At 39.1% G+C, this 21,331-nt stretch overlaps 1 protein-coding gene across 1 annotated transcript in view; it reads left to right on the top strand.

The window, feature by feature from the left end:
- LOC117536456 (CUB and sushi domain-containing protein 1-like) overlaps positions 1-21,331 on the top strand; it is a gene marked incomplete at its 5' end in the record, with an annotated part of 113,181 nt that overhangs the window by 54,418 nt on the left and 37,432 nt on the right. Inside the window, 12 exon segments of the mRNA XM_034201329.1 lie at positions 4,516-4,624; positions 4,626-4,649; positions 4,651-4,666; positions 5,309-5,389; positions 7,686-7,799; positions 10,345-10,461; positions 10,631-10,702; positions 11,160-11,306; positions 14,553-14,741; positions 14,824-15,009; positions 15,555-15,752; positions 19,446-19,619. Of these exon segments, the coding sequence (XP_034057220.1) occupies positions 4,516-4,624; positions 4,626-4,649; positions 4,651-4,666; positions 5,309-5,389; positions 7,686-7,799; positions 10,345-10,461; positions 10,631-10,702; positions 11,160-11,306; positions 14,553-14,741; positions 14,824-15,009; positions 15,555-15,752; positions 19,446-19,619 (1,427 nt within the window).

Below are 21,331 nucleotides of genomic sequence, written 5' to 3'. Positions count from 1 at the left end.
AGCTGCTGCCCTGCCGCAGCACCGGAAATGGAACTGCTGGGAGAAAAACTGACTATCAGAGATGTAACGTTATCTTTGATAATATTTCGTCTCCTCATTTTTCGTCATCGAAAGTAAAGAGAGATTTTGGCATAGTTTTTATTTAGTGAACTACATTTTCGTCTCGTCACTTTTTTTTTTCTTCATGATGATTTAGTTGCAGTTATTGTTTACTGCCGTCTCGTCATCGTCTCGTTTTCGTCATGGAAAAAAAGGTCGTTGACGAACATATTTCGTCATAGTTTTAGTCAACAAAATGAACACTATTGATGGCATGTCTTTCTTACCTGTACAAAGGAATTTACAGAGAAAACATCAGTGTCAATTGTTTATGATATCATACAGCGACATACACAAAAACCCATATGGATCTGTGTATGGCCTGGTTTATGCACAGGGATCACAGCAACATACAATACTAATACATACACCCATATATACTATGTGCTATGCATAGAATGAATATCCTGCAGTAATAATGGGATTCACTGTGGAGGTCAGATTGTAACAGGGAGTGTGAGAGTAATGCATTTACAATGGGACCACTGACCAATTCAATCTAACTCGGCACCATGGCCATAGGCAGACCCAGAGAGGGCTTAGGAACTCTGGCAGTAATGATGAGATTCAGTGAGGAGTGGGAAATGTAATGAAAGGAGCTGGGTTCACATATCCAATGGGACTCGGATGGCTCTGACAAGTTTGGGTCAGTGCGAGAGACATTTCTCACTCAATACAGTTTTGGAAAAATAATATAAAACAGTGAATCTATTACTAATACAATTAAGATCAAGTAGGATTGTGTCACTCACTGTCATCATCTGGTGGAGGTTGGTTTTAGGAAATACATATTTGGTGTTAGGTTGAAGCCAGTCTATAATTGTCATGCTCCAGAGTAAAGCTCTAGGGAGTGAGTAGTTGAAATGCAGGCAGTGGGAAAGTAATACATTTACACTCTGGGACTACTCGCTTTCAATCTCACCAGCTACCAGCGCTATGGATATAGCTACTGTATGGAGAGGCACAGCATCAAGTTATTTTGTAGTTGCAACTAGATTTCTGTGATTTATTTGGCACATTACACAGGGAACAAAATCCTCGATTGTAGGGTACCAAAAGACATCTGTGATGTGAGATTAGTGCATAAATGATGGACTGTTGCACTGTTCAATCCTGCTTTATTTCCCAACACATGAATATATTTGCAAGTGACTGGGGGCCGACACTGAAGGAAAAGTGCTTTGCTCAGAGCCAGTGGGATAGCATCTACCTTCCAGGGCCTTAGACGGATTTAGAGTGAGTGATCTGAAGGTCCGCTGATACTGCATTACACACATGTAAATAGAAAAGGAAACGGCAACGTCCAGAATAATCATAAAACATAGTCTTATTTTAAGATGGATAGATGGATTCAGTCATTCATTCATTTTAAATTAATATGTCATTCTCTAAGAAACGACAGAAATTCTCCAATAAAATATATTTGTTGTTATACTTCAAGGCAGATGTACTGTAGATATTGATTTCAGCGAAGTGGAAACACCCAGAATTGCTTTCCAGTTGTTGTCAGTCAGATCAAAGGCTGTTGCATCAGTGACTCTGCTCTGGACACCTTCTTTTCTGGACGGAGATGCATTGCTCATCTGAGCTTCGATAGATCTTCTATTCTATTTTTGTAATCCCTAATATCTTTTTCAGTGAGTCTTTGGCTTATTTTGACTTTGAGAATGTAATTTGCTTTTCATGTTGAAAGTTGTAGCAACAGGAGAGGTACTGTACAGAACAACGGATGTACACTGAGTCCATGTCATTAATGACACACAGAGTAAAGTGTTCATAGAACATTGCCTTTGTTCAGGTTGAGTGTGTTCAATGCCATAAGTATCAGCTGGCTTACAATCACCTCACACTCAAACAAGTCAATGAGGTTGTTTTCTTACTCATCTGAAGAGCCTACATTTACACTTCTCTGATCACTCATTCTACCGCTGTCAGTAGTTATGCTGATTTCCTCCTCCGCCAGCCTCCTCGTGTTCTCGCTTCTCATTAATCAAACTTGTGATGAATGTCTTTTGCCTTTGTGAATCACAATGTCCTGTTTTTTCCATAACTCAGTGATGTGTATCTTCTGGTTTCTGCCCTGTATACCCCTGGGGTTTATGTGACGGCAGCTGCATCCAGATGTCAGGGACTGAAGCCAAACTGTCTCTATGCTCTGCAACCAGCCGAAGTTTGGCTTCTTGCCTAATATCACTGGACCACTTCTAACAGTGGTCTATGGATCTAACACCAGAGCAACACAGTAGTTCTCCTAAAATCATCTGTCTCTAAAGTCTGGTTTGACTAAATGTGTACATGGTGTAAATGTATACACATACAAACTCAGAAAAAGACAATGTTTTATATCAGTGTACTTTCTTTTTCAGCATTAAGAGTTCACTTTATTTTACAAAGACTTTTTTTTGTTGGATCCACTTTTTTCTTCAAACCAGGACTCTGATAGGGTTGTGAAAAAAGTGCAGTGGTTTTACTGTAGGAGGGGGGAAATGTGATTTGGTTGATGGTGAATCATGTCAGCCCCATCTCTCTTCTATCTGTTAATGTATTCTTTCCAATTCCAGCCTATTCCCAGCTGCAGTGGGCTCTTGTCAATCACCTGTAGGAGATAGACAGAATAGATAACTCTTAATAAATCAAACTTCCTTTAAACCCTTATTTCTAGAGGTAAGGCTTACTTAAAACATTTTCTGCTCACGTATCAGCAGTGTTTGAGCTTCACAAACCAGCAGCCTTTTAGCCTCACAAGCTTACATCTTATGGTTCGAGGGGACTGACTCTATTAAATGGGTTTCATTGAACCTGATTCTTTCACTGAGGGAAAGGTCACTAACAAACTCTGGGAGCTAAGTCCAAGTCTTCTCTGTGCTGTTGTCCAATGTATTTACTTTTTCAGAAACAAGTTAAAAATATATAGTAATTACAACCCCCAAAAACACGTTATAATAAATGTTAAATGCATATGATAATTATATATTGGTTCTGTATATGTTCTCTAAGTAAAAATAGAGCCACAACATTCTAGGTCTGCTTTATTTTAAATGACCCAAAAAGCACATTTTGATTCTCCAAATGAGCTGCAACACCTTCAGAAGGCCTTGAATTATTGAGCAGCCATGAGATCCCAGGCGCTTCTCATGAATAAAATGTTAAAAACCCTTGTTTAATCCAATGGCATGTTCATTAAAAATCGAAAACTGGGCATTTAGGAACTTTAGAAAATGTAACCTTTCAGCAACATTCAATATTTAATGAGTTAAGTTAAGCCTTTAATCCACAGGCTTTGTTCAATGAACTTGTGTGAAATAGGTTAAAAAAAGCATACAATATTTGTTCTGCCCTTTAAAAAGCCAGGCGTGTGGTAGATACATGTTTTATTTTATTAATAAAGGTTGCTTTTGGTCTGTCTTTCTCAGTGTTATTACTTTTAATCAGTGAAAGCAAATGCAAGATTAACATTTCCTAAAAGGTTCAGACTGATCCAAATCCCTGACTTGCCTTTAGTGCTGTGGCAGACAACCAGTCAGCGGTTTGTTTATTCAGTATGATTTTAATTACCTAATCAATGTAGCCATTTAGGATTTTCATCACTATTATGGATTTTCATTATAAAGAATCCACTCAGACACTTTTGGAGATAATCATGGATTTGTAATAAAATATTTTTTCTGGTGATGTGGGGTTAAATGTTGCCGGCAAATCAATGAGACAATCCATATATTTCTACTCAGAGTAGAAGAGAAAATAAAAACTGTTGCAACTAATGGAGGTTGAGCCTGGGCAGATACAGTGCACCAGTGTTCCAGATTTACCCTCAGGTTACCTTTTAGTTTCATTACATTAATATTCCCATGAGTAAGATGTTACTCAGACTATGGCTGGTAATCCCCTGCAATACCCCAATACCTCTTTGAATCTTTTTAGTTTAAGGGCTTTGCTTGCAATGTAGAAAAGGATTTGTGGAACAAAAGTAAATCAGAGAAACAGTTATCTTTTTTTATTACACATAGTTGTCTTTCTGCCAGCTGTTACGTGACTTTTGGTTTCTCTCTGTCCATCCAACTATGTGCAATATGTGCAATATATACATTATATGCATATGCCATTAATAACTGTAATATATACCTGGCTGCTAAATCCTTAGAACTGTTACAGGATTTGTATTTTGAAAAGTATTTGTTTTACTTTTATTTATTTTATTATATTTTTTATTATATCATAACTTAGTACTTTTTTTAAACATATGTAACATTAAGCTGTCTGTGGCTCTTTCCTGCTGTAACGATGCACATTTCCCCTCGGTGGGACTAATAAAGATATTCTGATTCTGATCCGTCTTCTGCAATTATTCCAATGTTTTGTGCTTCCAGTTTAACCATCGTCTGTCGTCTGTGTTCCTCTCTCCGTGTCTTCATTCAGGGACGGCCCAGAGATGTCTAGTCCTCAGCTGGGAGTCTTCAGCGGCAACACAGCATTGGAGTCGGCCTACAGTACCAGCCCGAAGGTCTTGATCCGCTTCCACTCTGACTTTTTCCACTGGCGGGTTCTTCTTCAATTCTCAACTACCATGGTACAGATACAAACGCACACCAAAACCCTGTAGTATAAGCATGCTCATATGTAGCTGTGTACAGTGGTACAGCTTATACTGCACAAACAGTTAGACACATACGGTATATACAAATAGTTATAGGGACAGAGCAAACCACAATTTTTAACACTGCCAAATCATGGCACAGCAGCATAATGCACTAGAGTGTTTGAGTGGCCATCTGCGTCCCTGAATAGACCAAAGTGTTTTCCTAATTGGTTAAAATATGTTTTTGTTACATGGACTTTAGTGAAATGAATTGTGAACAGATCATCCACTCTTGGAAATGACCTTTCTTTTATTGTTTGTTTTTTTTCACTATAAATCTAAGGTACATTGATTAACACGTTTCTCTCTCTCTCTATCTCTGAGAGAGAGGAGAGCGAGGAGAGAGAGGGAGAAGGAGAGAGAAGAGAGAGAGAGAAGGAGAGAGCAGAGTGAGAGAGAAAGCTCCCGNNNTCTCTTCTCGACTCTCTCTCTCTCTCTCTCTCTCTCGATCTCTCTCTTCTCTCTATCTCTCTCTCTCTCTCTCTCTCTCTCTATCTTCTCTCTCTCTCTCTCTCTCTCTCTCTCTCTCTATCTCTCTCTCTCTCTCTCCTCTCTCTCTCTCTCTCTCCCCAGCCTACCGTCTGAAGAAATGTCCTGCTCCGCCTGTTGTGGAGAACTCAGAGGTGATCTACGAAGATGAAGACTTCCAGATTGGTAATTCATAATAATAAGATCTTAATTGAATCAAAGTGATGTCGCACCAACTAGTCTACATAACTTCAGCAAACTAAAAAAAAACACCTGGGTTACTTCTTGACCTTTGCTGTTTAATTCAACTTATTTTTTTATTACCTTTTGGGTGGGGGGTGCGGGCATCATACTGTAACATCAAAATGACCCTCACCTGACAGGTCTGACATACTGCCTGTTTTTTGTGGGGTCATTATGCTGTATACTAATGGGCTAAATTACTCTTTACATGCATATTCAACGTGAGAATGCTACTGTTAATTATATTTTGCTTTGTTAGTGAAGCTGTGCCCTCGCTCCAAATAAAATCCACACAGTGTACAACTGTGTGAGCATGTTGTCAGTATCTGTGACACAGAAAGAAACACAAGAGCGAGGAATTCACAAAAGAAAATTAAGTTATTCAAAATTCTTCATTAATATGTCAGTTGCATCTCTTTACTCTCAGTACAGAGATAGGTTTGGGGTGTGTCTGGTGCCTCTTAGCATAAACAGTGACAAACAGCTGGCTCCATCAATGGAGATAAAATAAGCCTTCCAACCCCTCTACAATTGGCTTAATGGTATTTAGAGTAAATATGATGTGTTGTTATATCACTAGTCTCCAATACATTTGAATACCACCTACATTTTGACCAGAAATGCTAACAAAAACGAAGCAGCCTATTCTTTGTCCGTAAATAATTAGGATATTTCCAATCTGTTTGAGCTGAAGAAAAATGCAATGTTAACCCAGTCATGGCTCTGTAATTGGTCAAAAGTAAAAACCTATGTTTGTGCACAGGACAGAGGAAATGCCATGATCTTATAAAGGGGAAGGCAGTGGGAGAGAGAGGGATAGTAAATCTGGAGGGGGGGGGGGTGTTAAGTTCCAATATCAATAATCTTTCTCCAGAATCACTGACTCCACCTTGTATGTGGTTTGTTGACATGTAATACCAGTATGTTCTCTCAAGATTTTGAAATACATTAATTTTGGTAGAAATAATCACATGTCAAGTTCTCCATTTCCCCTCAGTTCTGTGTTATGTGATTTGCTCAAAACATTTACTCTTAGGGTTGGTGACCTTTTGGATCAACAGGAGATGTGTTTTGAAAAAATCAGACATCTCATAAAGCCCCCGCAAGCTCAATTTGCCCCAGCCGATTTATGCAGAGCCTAGCCGCTGCTGGCGAAGTATACAATCATTTTTCTGCAGAAAACTCACATTTTGAAATGTCAGCTTTTTTATGAACTCTGGAAAGTTGGTTGATTTTCGAATAATTAGTTGATTTGGGGGATTTGGGGATTTTACACTTTTAAAGACACTTTTAAAGTGGTCAAACCCCAGAATCAGGAAAGACTTAATTATCCCTCAAATTGATATTAGAAAATGTTCCTTAGATATGATCTTCCTAACAGGACACTAACAATGTACAGAGTGATAATACTACACCAGAGTGACGTCAAATAATTGACACTTACACCACAGCAGCACCTTTCTCAGCGAGACTGAGTACAAATGAGGGCTATTTTAGAATAATCATACACAGAAGTCTCACAAGCCCTCAGAACGTTGGGCTGCATGTACTTAGAATTTTACATTGTCAAACTCTGGCCGGATGGAGTACCTCGGAGACCACACTACCTTTGTTTTTGTCGGTCAGTCTAATAGCCAATTATACAATCTGTGAACACGCTCAAAGAAAGGCTGAATGTTCTTGTTTGTTCTGTTTACCTTTTTTTATAGTCCATGCCTCATGCTGAGAGCTTTGGCACTATGCGCCTCTGGGGCAAAGTTTGAAATAGGCATTAAATCTGGTGGTGGATATGGATATCCTCCCGATTCAAGATCAAAACCCCTTCAAACTTTTTTTCTTTTCAAAACAGGGCACCACATCTTAACTATTTTGGAGCATACAATATTTACAGTTAATATATAAAGACAGTTATTGGTTGCGGTAATCGTCCTCCTGTCTATACTTGGTATAAATAGATCCTTCCTTGCACAAATGTGTATTAAAATACAAATATTATATTCATTCCTTGCAGCAATGTACTCATGCAGACAATTTAAGGCTTTTATATAAAAATCAGTCTTTTTATTGGAAAATATCCCAGGTACGTAGGAGAGCATTAACATCGACTCTGAATCTGCTTTTGGATATGATGTGTCCAGGGATTTGTACTTACTGCACAAACATAAAGACTCAGCAGAAGCACTAGTTAAATGTATAATCTGTGATCATTCAATAGACTTTTTATTTTGTTCCTGCTTAGGTGATATTGTGAGGTACCGTTGTCTACCTGGATATACACTGGTGGGAAAAGCCGAGTTGATGTGTAAACTCAATACCCATTTGCTTTTTGAAGCCCCGCCACCAACATGTCAAGGTAATGCTACTCCCAAACCATAAAACAACATACAGCATGTTTATGTCACAATCATACATTGACTCTGTGTTGTGTCGTTTAAAAAAATCCTCAAACAAATATGAATACATAAAATGTCATAACTATCAAAATTATTCGGAAACCTTGATCCTACGTATTGGATCAAGTGTCTACATATTGACATGTTAAAGCAGGAAAAGCACAGGTCAAGCAACTTTGTTTGGTCCAAGTAAGAGATGCCAGTTAGTGAGCGTGCATAGAACCAAGACCCTGGACCTTAAAGTAATGCATTTGTTTTCAAAAGTAATTTATTACATCTGTGCCTTTGCTGCCTTGACATGCTTACATGTCTGCTGTGAGAAAGGTACAGTATATTAGGCAGGTTGAGTTAAGCCAGTTAATGACATGAGAAGTAGCACATGTTTCTATTGTGTGACATTCCTACTATTGTGTGTTGAAGTTAAAAATTTTCAATTGATAATATATTCCACTTTTTCAATACTCTGAAATACTCACAACATTTCATTTTGGCATGTATGTGGCTCTTTATTTCAAGAAATTAAGAGGCAGCAGGAAAAAAGCACTTGACTTTCAGTTAAATGTATCCACACTGTGAGGTGCTGGCTGCAGTACCTGGTATTTCTACGAGACAACAGGGATGCAAACTTGTCACCTTTCGGCAAAATTTGCCGTTTTGAATCCAAAATAGGTCGATTGTGTGATTCATGTAGATCTGCAATAAAAATATTTGTGGGGTATGGGGGGGGTCTGGGACCCGGAGTAATCTGCGGCCGCGAGCCGTTATGTGCCATCACGCATGGTGTTCTTTTTTTATATATTATAATGAAGCTCGAGTCTTCCTGCCTGTCGGCTCTGCTCATCGATGTATAATAAGGCTCTGCTGCTCCGGTATGAGGGTCTAGCTTCAGCAGCTACATTACCTACGGGTGCGTTTCGTTAATATTAACTGTGTGGTCCGGAGTCACTGTGGCACAGACTGGACCGCTGGTGAACAGCTGTTAGAACGGGCCGTTCAGGTGTTCAGAGCAGAGCTCCCTGTCGGAGCAGCAGAGCGTGATGTGCACTGAAAACTTTTTCTGTCGCAATATTATCGTTGAGCTAGCTAGCTAGCATACATTGTCACAATCTGCTAACGTTAGCTTTAGCCTTCGTTTTCTAATAGTTTTTTTCATAGGCTATAAACGGAGGTCGTATAAGTATAGATCTGGTGCTTGAGTAAAAGTAGAAGTACTCAGGTCTTGTACTTGAGTAGAAGTACCAGAATGTAGGAACAATTCTGCAATCAAAATGTTCCTCAAATAAAAGTACAAAAGTATTATCATCAAAATATAGTTAAAGACAGTAAAAGTAGTCATTGTGCAGATTGGTCCATTTCAGAATAATATATATGATATGTTTTATAATGATTGATCATGAAAGTGTTCTCAAAGCTGGTAAAGGTGCAGCTAGTTTGAATGACTTTGTATACTGCAGGGTAGCTTGTGGATTTACTCCAGGTGGAACTAAAGTCTGATTCAACACTTGATTAGATTTCACATCATTCATCCACATCTGTGAAGTAACTAAAGGTATTAAATACATGTAGTGGAGTCAAAGTACACCATTTACCTCTGAACTGTAGAGGAGAAGAAGAACAAAGTAGCAAAACATTGAAATACTTAAATAAAGTACAAGTATCTCAAAATTGTACCCAAGTAGTACTTGAGTTTATGAACTTAGTTACTTTACACCACTGGCGATACAGATAGAAAGACTACGCCTTGCACAGAGGCATGAAAATACATTTTCAAAATGCTCAACAGTGCTGCCAAAATTATAAACTGACTGCTACACAATTAAAATAAATGCTTTTATATATTTCTATTAGATGTGACTCTTTGGCGTTTCTGTTATTATTAACTGCTGCTTTAGTTGTTCTGACTGCTAAAATCCTGTTATTCCTCATTTTAAAGCCGATATTCCGTGGGGTCGGGGGGCTCGGATCCTTGTCACCTTTTCCATACCTGATGAGTTTGCCTCCCTGCGAATACTGATTTGAATTCCTCTTTTGAGAAAACTCTTTTGTGTTGAACTGATGCTCAGCCTTCGCCATCATCGTGTAAGATGAACAGAATGTCCTTTTTATTATAAAGCAGGAGAAGAAAGTTTGGCGCCTTTTGTGTGAAATCCTGATTCCTAAACACTCATCACACAGAAAGATTGAGTCAGACTTCCATTGTCTCGCTAAAGGCTAATAAATAGGCACATTTTAAAGGCAGAGAAGATGGGCATGTGGCATTGAGATTATTTCGTAGACCCAACATGACCCTGACGCAGGCAAGCTAATTCGATAGAAAGTACATTTCAAAAGAAGGGCTCTTTATACATGTGAGTTGGAAAAAGGATACAGATAATGGATATGAACAGGTAAACGAGAACAGTGAGATGGATGCATTTTGAGAGTGGTTCACACCTAGTATGTACCAAAGAAAAAAGTTTCACGGTTCTTATCAATCTCACTGGCTTTTGTCTATAACTCCTCCAGCCCAGTGCCCAGCCAATGAGGAGCGGACATTGTCATCAGGAGTGATACTTAGCCCTGGGTTTCCTAGCAACTACCCCAACAGCCAGACGTGCTCCTGGCTGCTTCACATGGTTCCAGGTACAGTGTGTATGGAGGGGGTGTAACCAGTGTGTATTTCCATCCTGCTGTTTTATATATATCTGCACTTTGATTATAAATATGTATAACAGTTTTTTTTGTGTGTGTGTGTGTTGCATATTGCGGTTTTCTGGTTGTGCTTGTTAATAATGTTGTCTTGTTTTTCCAGGTTACACCATCAACATATATGTAGAGATGTTCCACAGCGAGAAACAATTTGATGAACTGGAGATTTTTGATGGTACACAGAGACGTCCTTTTCTATTTTGCAACTCACTAGACACACACAGAACATCACATACCCATACATGCATGCACACACATATCCACACTATCCACTTTTGAACAGGTGGAGGGTCGTGGTCCATAAAACTGGGATGAAAGTATACAATGTATTTCAATCAGGATCATGTAAAACAAGTCATCTGGAAGAAGTTAGCGACTTAATGATGCTGTCACCTTCATGTGATGCATGTCTCAGAAACAATAAAACACAACATGTTGTTCATCTTCATCTGAGCTTAGGCTCATACTATTCTAGGGGAACATTATATGTAAACCTACGAATCCCACCAACAAAAACAGACCACTAAGCAAAACGACATATTGTACGTGCATGTGTATTCATGAGAAATACTAATATATACAATATACTGTACACACAGCCGTCCTGAAGTGTCATTCATTTGTTTCTCTAGGATCCTCAGGGCAAAGTCCTCTTCTCGTCGCTCTAAGTGGAAACCACTCATCTCAGCTCAACTTCACATCGAAAACAAACCAGCTCTATCTACGCTGGTCCACTGACCATGCCACAAACAAGAGAGGGTTCAAGATACGATACTCAGGTACATACAATATCTTCCATTTTCTACATTCTTTATGTCCCTTATATATAGCTGGCCTTGTTATTGTTAATAAAACACCAGTTATGCATATTATGCGTCTGTTTACATGTGTAACTCTCTCTCTGTTCTAAATATTATTTTAGTTTGAATAACAATTACATGTAGATAGGACCGGCAGTTGCTCAGTCAGTAGGGGCTTGGACTGGGAGCCGTAGGGTCGCCGGTTCAAGGCCCCGAACAGACTTAAAGTATGGAGTGTGGACTGTTACTTGGAGAGGTCCCAGTTCACCTCCTGCCCTGCCGTGGTGCCCTTGAGCAAGGCACCGGACAACCCCCCCATCCCCCCTCACTCCCATTGCTCCCCGGGCGCTGTACAATAGCTCCTACTACTAGACTCCTGGTACTAGGAAACACATTTCGCTGTGTGTGCTGTGTGCTCTGCATGTGTGACCATTGAAAAGGGTTGCATCCCTCCCAATATTGTAGATGTGCATTACTTGCATGTCAGGGAAGACATCTTGAATGTGAGATTAGATCAAGATTAGTGTGTTGCCATCTGAAGAATACTGTCTGCTGGCTGCCCTGCTTCTGTCTATGCTTTCACACACTGTACCCATCCTTCTGTGTGGTAAAAGGTTTGACTAATGTTGGCTGAAGTGATTGGTCTCTAATAGAATTTATAACCAACCCCAGCTCCTTATGATGAAAATTAATTGGTGCATCAAGGCTGTAGGTACCTGCATTGATCATTGAGAAGACGTTCCTAACTGGAAACATTCTTTTTTAATGCATCAGACTAATTAAGAGCGAAAGAGAATTAGGAAATCCACTTTGTTAATTTGCCAATTTGTTTCAGCTTGAGTTTATTATATCTATCTGCAGGTTCTTGCCAACATTGTGGCATTCTGATCCTTAGCTTTGTTCGGTTTAGGTTGGCAGGTTTTCAGACGCTCCTTATTCATTGCTTTTAACATTTGAGGAATGTATTGAAGATGACCATCAATTTCGATATTTCTAAATACTATTTACAGTGACACTGATCCTCTTTGGACTTGAGATGAGTGAGTCACAAGGTCTGTCTCATGGCTGTCTGTACTGAAGAGCAGAGTGATATATTTTAGTCTGTGGGTTATATCAGCACAATGGCTTGAAGTAATAGTGTTTTCTTTTCCCCATGGTGTTGTATTGCCTTGACAACAGCAGCTATACAGAGGACATAAATATATGGTTGAGACTTTCACTTACAATACACTTTTGATGCTCTCGTATATTGAAGCACACATATTGCACAGTATATATGGTATACCTAGCTTTAGCTTATAACATGGGTTATTCTTCAAATGGTTATTTGAGGTGTAAGATCTGGTTTAAGGGTCAATGTAACAATTGAGTTTAGTGTCAGTGAAGTTATTATGTTATCTTTACGAGGGTCCTCAAACATGTTGTGAGTTTGTGTGACTCTGGATCTGTGTGGGCTGTAACATTCACTGCTGCATTTTCGTTATCGTTTTTCCTTGTTGTTCATGCTTGCTTTAGCTGTGAAATGACCTTGCAGACATTATGCTTAATGGTATCAGGTTTACCCACTGACCTTTCTGAAAGCAGCAATAGCTCATCGCTTGTATGCATCTTTCCTGGTGATTCACTATGAATTTCCACTCCTCTCTTTGTATCTCTCTTTGTGATATTTTTTCTATTTGCTGCCTGAATGTGTGTGGGGGCACTTGCTAATGCTATAAACAATAATGGCCCTTAATACATTTTAAGTAGGTATCAGCAATTGTACAGAAGTGCTATCAATAATATTTATCTCAGCATATTTTACCTCTATATGTGAGAACAAAGCTATTATATTTCTTACATAAACGTTAAGAGGTCAGCATTACTCAGCTAAAGCTATTTCAAATGGTACCAAAGCCATACAATATGTTTGTCAGTATCTTAGGGAGACATTGATAGCTATATTACAAATGGATAAAAATGCAGTCAATTTAATTATAAAGATAAGCATTGTGTGTTGACACGTTGTTATTATTATAGTATATATATATATATATATATATTATATCAAGGCTAGGGTTACATGTTAGTATATATATGAAATTAGATATGCATTGATGTCGGTTGTACATTAAGCAAGCAGGGTTTTCAAATTCAGCTGCTTAACTATCGTAAAATCCTTTGTCCCATTGTATCTGTGAAAGTAATACCATATCTACTTCTTATCCAAAATGTATCAATGAACATCACCATTTATTTTTTGCATGTATTAGGAAGTTGCCACAGAACAAATTAAGCATAATGATGATGAAAACTGAGAATGGTATGGTGTGTATCATTCAATGCAGAGGCAACGAATCATACACACCATGCCATTCTTTGCCTCTGCATCGTCCATTATCATGCAGCTGACGGACAGTCTCTAATAACTCTATTGTTGCGTTTTCCAGTATAGCCCTTTTGGAACATTATCAATGTTTTGTTCAAAGGAATTTCTCTTATCTTTCTTGCAATTTCCCATACTGCATCTGTATTTAAGTTTTCTATATTTTTTGTTTTGGAAGTCAAACTCAATGTTTCCAGAATATTCCTGTTGGAGAGAAGTGGACTGATAAGATATCAAATTAATGATGCAGATTACACACACATTTTAGAGCAGATAGAGTGAGCAAAAAGAAGGCCAATATGACTCTTTTGAGGAAAGGGAGGCATAAGATACTTCTTGGAAACAAAAGTTTACAGTAGAATGAAAATGAAAGCTACTCTTTTGTCCTGACGTGGGAAAGTAAATCCTCCAATGTGAAGCTGAAAGGGAAAAGAGCAAGTACAAGGCGGAGCAACGACCACATCGGACAGGGAGGAGCAAAGTGGCCCATTGAGGCCTGTTGTGGAGGATGGTTATATTGTACTGATTCTATATTCAGTTCCTGGAAGACAAAAACAATGCATTACTTGAAAAGGTTTCAGAAAAAGTTATTTATTTGCGTCCATTATATTATGATATAATGCCAGAAGGAATAAAGCTCATATTTGATATGCCTGGCAATAGCAGCATTAGTGCCGTATTGTTTCCAGGCACACCTTTTCTTATTTTAAATACACCCGCACGGAGCTAACCTTCTGTTTTCTCTCCTGCTCATTATTATCTCCATAGAAAATGAGTTAGATAAGACTGGTTAGTTTCCTGTGAAGTGTGGACACAGAACAAATGTTGTTTTTCCAACTTTTCTTCCTCTGTATCTCCAGCTGCCTACTGTAGCATCAATGATCCTCCAGTGAACGGTGGCGTGGTCAACCGAACCAAACTCCGTCCAGGGAGCAGACTTCAGTTTTATTGTAACCGTGGTTACCGCATGATAGGCTCAAGCAATGCCACCTGCAGGCTTCACCCCAATGGGCTTTACCAGTGGGACGTACCAACACCGTTTTGTCAAGGTAATATTTTAAACGATTGCTTCAAAAGAGATGACAGCAGCTTGTGAACGATACCATTTCAACACGTATCTCTTTACGGCAGCTGTCTCATGCGGAATTCCTCAGTCACCCGGCAACGGAAGCTTCCAAGCCAACCAGTACACCGTTGGTAGCCAGGTCACCTACCAGTGTAACCATGGTTTCCACCTTGACCCAGGTGCTCAAATGACTGCAGAGTGTTTGGAGGATGGCAGCTGGAGTAATACTGCCTCAGCCCCCAGATGCCTACGTAAGTTTTATGGGCAGTCAAGACTATGAGATGATAAGAAGAAAACATATTCTTAACTCAAGGTCATTTAGGACACTTATGGTTATCATTTCTGAGCTTTTCACCACATTTTGTAGTCTTCCTCTGTGAAAGAGGTGAGAGTGAAGTTTGCTCACTTTTCATGGTGTAACACTTTCTCCATGATATGACAGCTGATGAGATGCAGTTCAAAGCTCTGTTAAAAGCTTGTTAGTGGATTTTGAGGAAATAAACTGCTGTTCCCAAGGTCAATAGTATAATTCCACATTTCATTCAGAAAATGCAAAAGGCAGGACAAGGATCGTCAGATTTTCTTTTTTAATTATTTTGTTGAGAGATGCTAAGAGTATTTCACATACTGTAACACCCTGTTTCTTAAATACATGACCCCACTAGCTTAAAGTTTTGGAAAACATTCAATCAAATGGGAGTCGATACAGTAGCTTGTAGTTGAGGACATAAATGAAGCCTGAAAACCGAATTGAATGTTTTATGTAATAGTAATTTGACTACATTTTATTTTCCAGCGGTCCACTGCCCCAGCACAGAGGGCACCTTGTCAGATCACATGACCTCCCGCCTGCTCTCTGGTAGGTCGGCAGAGTTTGGGTCTATGGTGATGCTGGAGTGCTCCACAGGGTACTATTTGGGAGTGGGTCATCGGACTCTTCGCTGCCTTGCCAATGGGACCTGGGAGGGGTCAGACGACCTAGCTACATGCAAGAGTAAGTATTTAAAAAAAACACAAACAACATCGTGACTATCCTGTGCAAATGAAATCTCAAATGCTGCTGTCATGCTGCTGTAACCCTGCTGTAACCCCGTCCCCTCTGAACAAGATAATAAAACTTCACTATGATATTAGTTTTGTGCGCCTGTTCACCTCCCATGGCAACTCGATGACAAATAACTCAGACTTCGAGCCTAGAACTGTATTATAAGAGATACCCTTTAAACTGGGTTGATACACACATATAACCACATATATGAAGTGCTTCAACGTCATTGGTACTATATAGTGCACAGATCATTTTTTACTATTTATGTTTCGTAAGTTATTAAAGTAAACACCCTTTCATAGATGGAGAAGAAAAGGCACATGAACAGAGTGATGAAAAAGAGGAACCTCATCTCTCTCACACACACACACACACAAACCATATATACTGTAGACCAGTGCTTCTCAAAATATGGTCCGCGGACCACTGGTGGTCCGTGAGTATATTGGTAACATTTCACATTTGAAATAAATAAATAAATGTAAGTTTTCCGCACTCTCGCGGGAATATCTCCGCAATGGAGCGAGCTTAAGTTTCGATTGCATGATATAGCCCAGCGCAACACCTTCATCCTTCACCTTCACACATGTTGCCACTTGTTTGTACCATTTTCAGGCGATTTGTAATGTGTTCTAGAAAAACGATGTGATTTTGTATATTTGTGGAGTTAGGTGGTCCGCGAGTGTTTTTTTATTGGTTAAGTGGTCCTTGGTATGAAAAAGTTTGAGAAACACTGCTGTAGACACATATAGACACACCTGCATGAGCGGGCATCACATTCGCTATCAAAACAATAAAACCACAATGCAGTTGCTTCCAGAGTCTGTTTTGAACGAGTCATCAATACAGCTTGCCCACCTTTGTAAAAGCAAAATGTAAAGGAAAAGAGACAAAGGGATTTATGATTCTTTGTGCCCAGAGATGTTCACAAGTCTTTTTTTGCAAGTCCAAGTCAAGTCTCAAGTCTTTGTGGGGTGAGACTTGATCAAGTCTCAAGTCTTTGGTCACGAGTCCAAGTCAAGTCTCAAGTCTCTAAAAAATAAAAGTCTCATGTCTCTTCTGGTTGTAATAAGCCTTCTATTGTCTGCTGCTATCCAGTCTGTTAAGAATACTGCACAGCTATATCTAAGACATTCAAAGCATTGACTGTATTATTATCACTCCTATATCTATTAGCATACAGTATCAGTACTGATTAGTTGTTTGTTATATGATCACTTTAAACAGGCTATTGCAATGCAATATGAGGAAAAACATCACACTTTAGCTAAATGCAAACAACTTATAAGCAAAACACTTCAGAATCAGAAATCAGTATCACAAATACTTTATTAATCCCCCGCAGGGAAACTGTGTTAAAAGTACTTAAAAGTAAACATTTGTTCTGTGCCATTTGCAACTAAAAAAACTATTGCTGCAATATTATCTGAAATATACTGAACTGGTGATATTAAAACATGACCTGTTCCAAAAGAGATATCTACCATTAACACCATTTACCAGCCAAATGCTGGTAAATCATGCAAGTGGCTGGTACTGTATGTTGCACGCACCAGCCACAAATAACAATGGCAATCTATTGAGTGGCTGGTAACATTTCAACATTCACTAGGCTAGCCCAGAGCCGTATAATAGATTATCTATTATAAATCTAAATCTATTATACGGCTCTGGGCTAGCCATTTGGCCAGTGGACAAAAATGTTAAAATGTGACCTCTGCAACCGTATTGTTTAATTACACTGGGTCTCTAATGACATCTTTGAAGTCTACTATAAATAAACATATTCCTCTATCCTCTCACTCAAACCCAGTGTAATGGTAACCTGATACACCTGTAACATTAACGTTACGTGGTCAACAATAAACCTGTAACCTGCCTATAAACCGACAGATGTATTTATGTATGTAACTATGTATTTTTCTACGTTTAACGTTAGCCAGTAGATGGTGGCAGCGGAACGTAATGATTAACGTTACCGACCTTGTTTATGTCATGTCAAGAGTTGGATGTCAACGCCACTCAACGCAAACAAGTGTGACAAGCAAACATTCACTCATCTTTTCAAATATTCAGTTACAAAGCTAGTAGCAAACTAAGTTAACATTACATAGCTGATGCTGAGCTAAACATGTTTGCTAACCGTCCATATGCGTTAATGTGACTGACCTCTCCGGGTGAGTTTTCAAGTGCCTGATGACATTTGACGTTGTTGCACCAGCATCCTTGATTTTAATATTGCAGACTTTGCAGTGTGCGCTCCTTTTGTTGGTGCCGCCGGCGTTTTGTTCGAAGTTTTTATAGTTGAACCTAATTACAAGCGGTACAGCTGCAGGTGTCCCGCCGGTCGCCATGGTGTTACCATGATGTTAATGTTAAAGGTGGGGTAGGTAAGTTTGAGAAACCGGCTCGAGATACACTTTTTGTTATATTCCATGGAATGCTCTTAACATCCCGATAGCCGGCCCGGCTAAAGTAACTGGATGGCCTACCTGCCTGTCAGCCTCCATCGGGGCACAAACTTATCTCGTGCCCTCATTGGTCATGTGCTCGTTCGTGTGTGTTGGAGGAGGGGCTCTGTGAGGAAGTGGCAGATTTTCTCCGGTTGTGTATTTTCAAATTCTAGCGATCTCGAGCCGGTTTCTCAAACGTACCTACCCCACCTTTAATACGCCAAAAATAGAAAACACAATGATTGTTCACGAGTCCCAAAACACGAGTCCAAGTCGAGTCCGAAGTCTTTTGAGCAGGAGTCCAAGTCAAGTCTGAAGTCTCTGTGTGTGCGACTTAAGTGCGACTCGAGTCCGAGTCACAAACTCGAGTCCCCATCTCTGTTTGTGCCTGAAAAACCCGTGTTTGAGCAAAAGCATGGAAATGTATTAAAATGGCCGCCGCTGGTCTCGGATTGATGGCAGGACAGAGTTACTCTCTGTCTGTGTCTTACCAGGGGGCATCTTTACTGCACATTGTCTTGGGACTGTGATAACTATTTTAATCAGAATGCTATTTCTCGGCAATAGTGGAAAATTGGCTTTTCAAATTGAGTGTTACTATGAAATGTGCCTTTGCTGCTTCTTTCATAAAGGGAAGGGGTGTTAGCGCATTGTGACTTTGAAAACTTTCCAATAGGCACCAGAATTTCTTAGCATTGCATAATATATTACGTGCCAATGAAAGGGTGAAATGGGTACACTTGAAAAGTTTAAAACATGATTACAAATTGAAACCCATCTTACATTAGACCAATGTTTTTGTTAAATGTATTTTTGCTACATTTTAAATATATTTCTTAATTGTTCTAGTTGGCCTACCTACCACTGCTGCAGCTCTGAGGGATTTGGCAATGTAACAGAAGTGTCTTTACTTTAAGTTGGCCAGTGGTTTGGAAACAGTGTCACTCACATTAAGGAAGAAAAGGTCTTAAATCTTCTGACCTAAATCTAATTCAGCCTGGTATTGTTCCCAAAACTCAATTGACACTGTTCTAATCCAGGATGGTTTATAGTGTCATCTTACTTACAGATTTTTGAAATTAAAGATAATAAAACCGTACCCGTTGCTGCTTAATGTGATGTTATATATCATATCCATTGTCTTTTTGTAACTATGTGATCCTATCATATTTATTCCATTGTTTAGTCATCTCTTGTGGAGAGCTTCCCACTCCACCCTTTGGGACCAAACTGGGGACGCTGACTACATTTGGAGCAACTGCAATCTTTATGTGTAACCATGGTTACACGCTGGTGGGGTCACATGTCAGGGAGTGCGGTGCTAACGGGCTGTGGAGCGGAGCAGAGACCAGGTGTCTAGGTAAGGTCCATTAAATGTGATAGCATGTAAATCGTGTTGTGTCTGTCCAAAACCCCTTTAGCTGAGAAAATTACAATCACTTCGAAAAAGAAAGTAAATCTTTTTATATTGTTAACATTTCTGTACAGAATCAGGTTAGGGTATGGTATCAACAGTCACACTGGCTGTATTATCAATATTACAGTATTCAATATAGCATGCAAGAGCAAAACATGATATTCCAATTTAAAGGCCCATTTGTGCGAAAAAGAAAAAGGCATTTCATGTATATTTTTCTGCCATAACCTGTGTCAAGGACATTTGTAAAACCTTAGGCTCTAATGGAAATGCATGAACATACCAATGTTACAGGTAAGCTTTATTAATTTATGGGATTGCTACAGGTGTCTAGGTAAGGGCTATGGAAATGAGACCAGCAGAAAGGAAGACACATGCCTCAGTAACTCAAATGATCTAGTACTGAGGCATTTTATTACTTAATACATTAAGGGCTTGATATAGACCTTCAGAATGCACTGACCAGAGATGATTAATCCTGATTTAACATACACACTCTGGTTCAGGATTCAGCCTCGAGGTTACGCCTGAATAATAAGTCTCATGCGGGATGCACAGTTTATGTGTTGAACGTATAAATCAAACCACCGTCACATTAAAATCTGAGATTCTGATGCTAGCAGGGCAGCAAAATATACCTTGAGTTGATGAAAGAAGTTGATGAAAGAAGAGTTCAAAGTTAATCACCTCTACAAATATGGGTTTAAGTGGCCAGATGCAAATGTTTTTACCACAGGCTGTGTATTGCTGCTTTCTGCAGGTCTCATGCTGACATAATACAATCACAAATGTTATTTAATTAAAAGCTGTTGTAATTGATTGAAGAAAAATGTTGGGAAAAAACACCTGCTGCTCACAATTTGGAAAAGCCATGACTTGCAGTGAGTAACATGCAGCCTTTTTTACACATTCATCTTTGTATTCAGGAGGCACACATATTAATGACAAAACAAATCACTATTTGCTTCAGAAGAACCCTTAAAATAATGACACGTCTACTGTATATAGTATTGGTTTGATCAAATCAGACATCTTGGATAATGATTTTCCTTATACGTGTTGTCTTTGAAAAATTAGTAGAAACATTTGCATTACATCAACAGTAGTCTCCAAAGAGCTTCGCAAAATATTGAATCGTATAGATGTTTTCACAGCATTAATTAAAGTCTGAGAAATGTCGTATGTGCAAAGCAATTGGGAAATAAAAAAGACTATTAAAAGCTAAATACATGAAAAAGTACTGGGACACAGTCCTGACTTCATGCAGCACAAAAACATGAAGCGAAATACGAGTGATTGATCTCCTAATACTGTAGATGAAATGGTACTGAGCAGAATTCAATGATTCCCACACCTAGGCCAATGTTCCAAAGTTTTTCAGAAATCATAAAAGGATGTGGCACTTCAAGGCCTCTTAGGAGAACGCAGTTAAATTGTGTTAATTTGCCAATTTGAAAATGCCTTTAGGGCAGTCACAGAGCAGTGCTGCCTTCTCACATTGATTTCATAAATGCACTGAGGATGTCAATCACCCGTCATAGAGGGGATTGATGTCTACTTTAAGTAAAGACAGCTCATATACATTGTTTGACGGACTAACTGTTGCAATAAGTAGTTGAAATGGGCGTCTTAAGGTCGTAACTATGGGAACATTG

This window comes from Gymnodraco acuticeps, unplaced genomic scaffold, assembly GCF_902827175.1.
Source record: "Gymnodraco acuticeps unplaced genomic scaffold, fGymAcu1.1, whole genome shotgun sequence".
In the NCBI taxonomy this organism is placed as follows: Eukaryota; Metazoa; Chordata; class Actinopteri; order Perciformes; family Bathydraconidae; genus Gymnodraco; species Gymnodraco acuticeps.
Note: the sequence above shows the minus strand (reverse complement) of the source record. Positions and strands in the feature narration are given on the sequence as shown.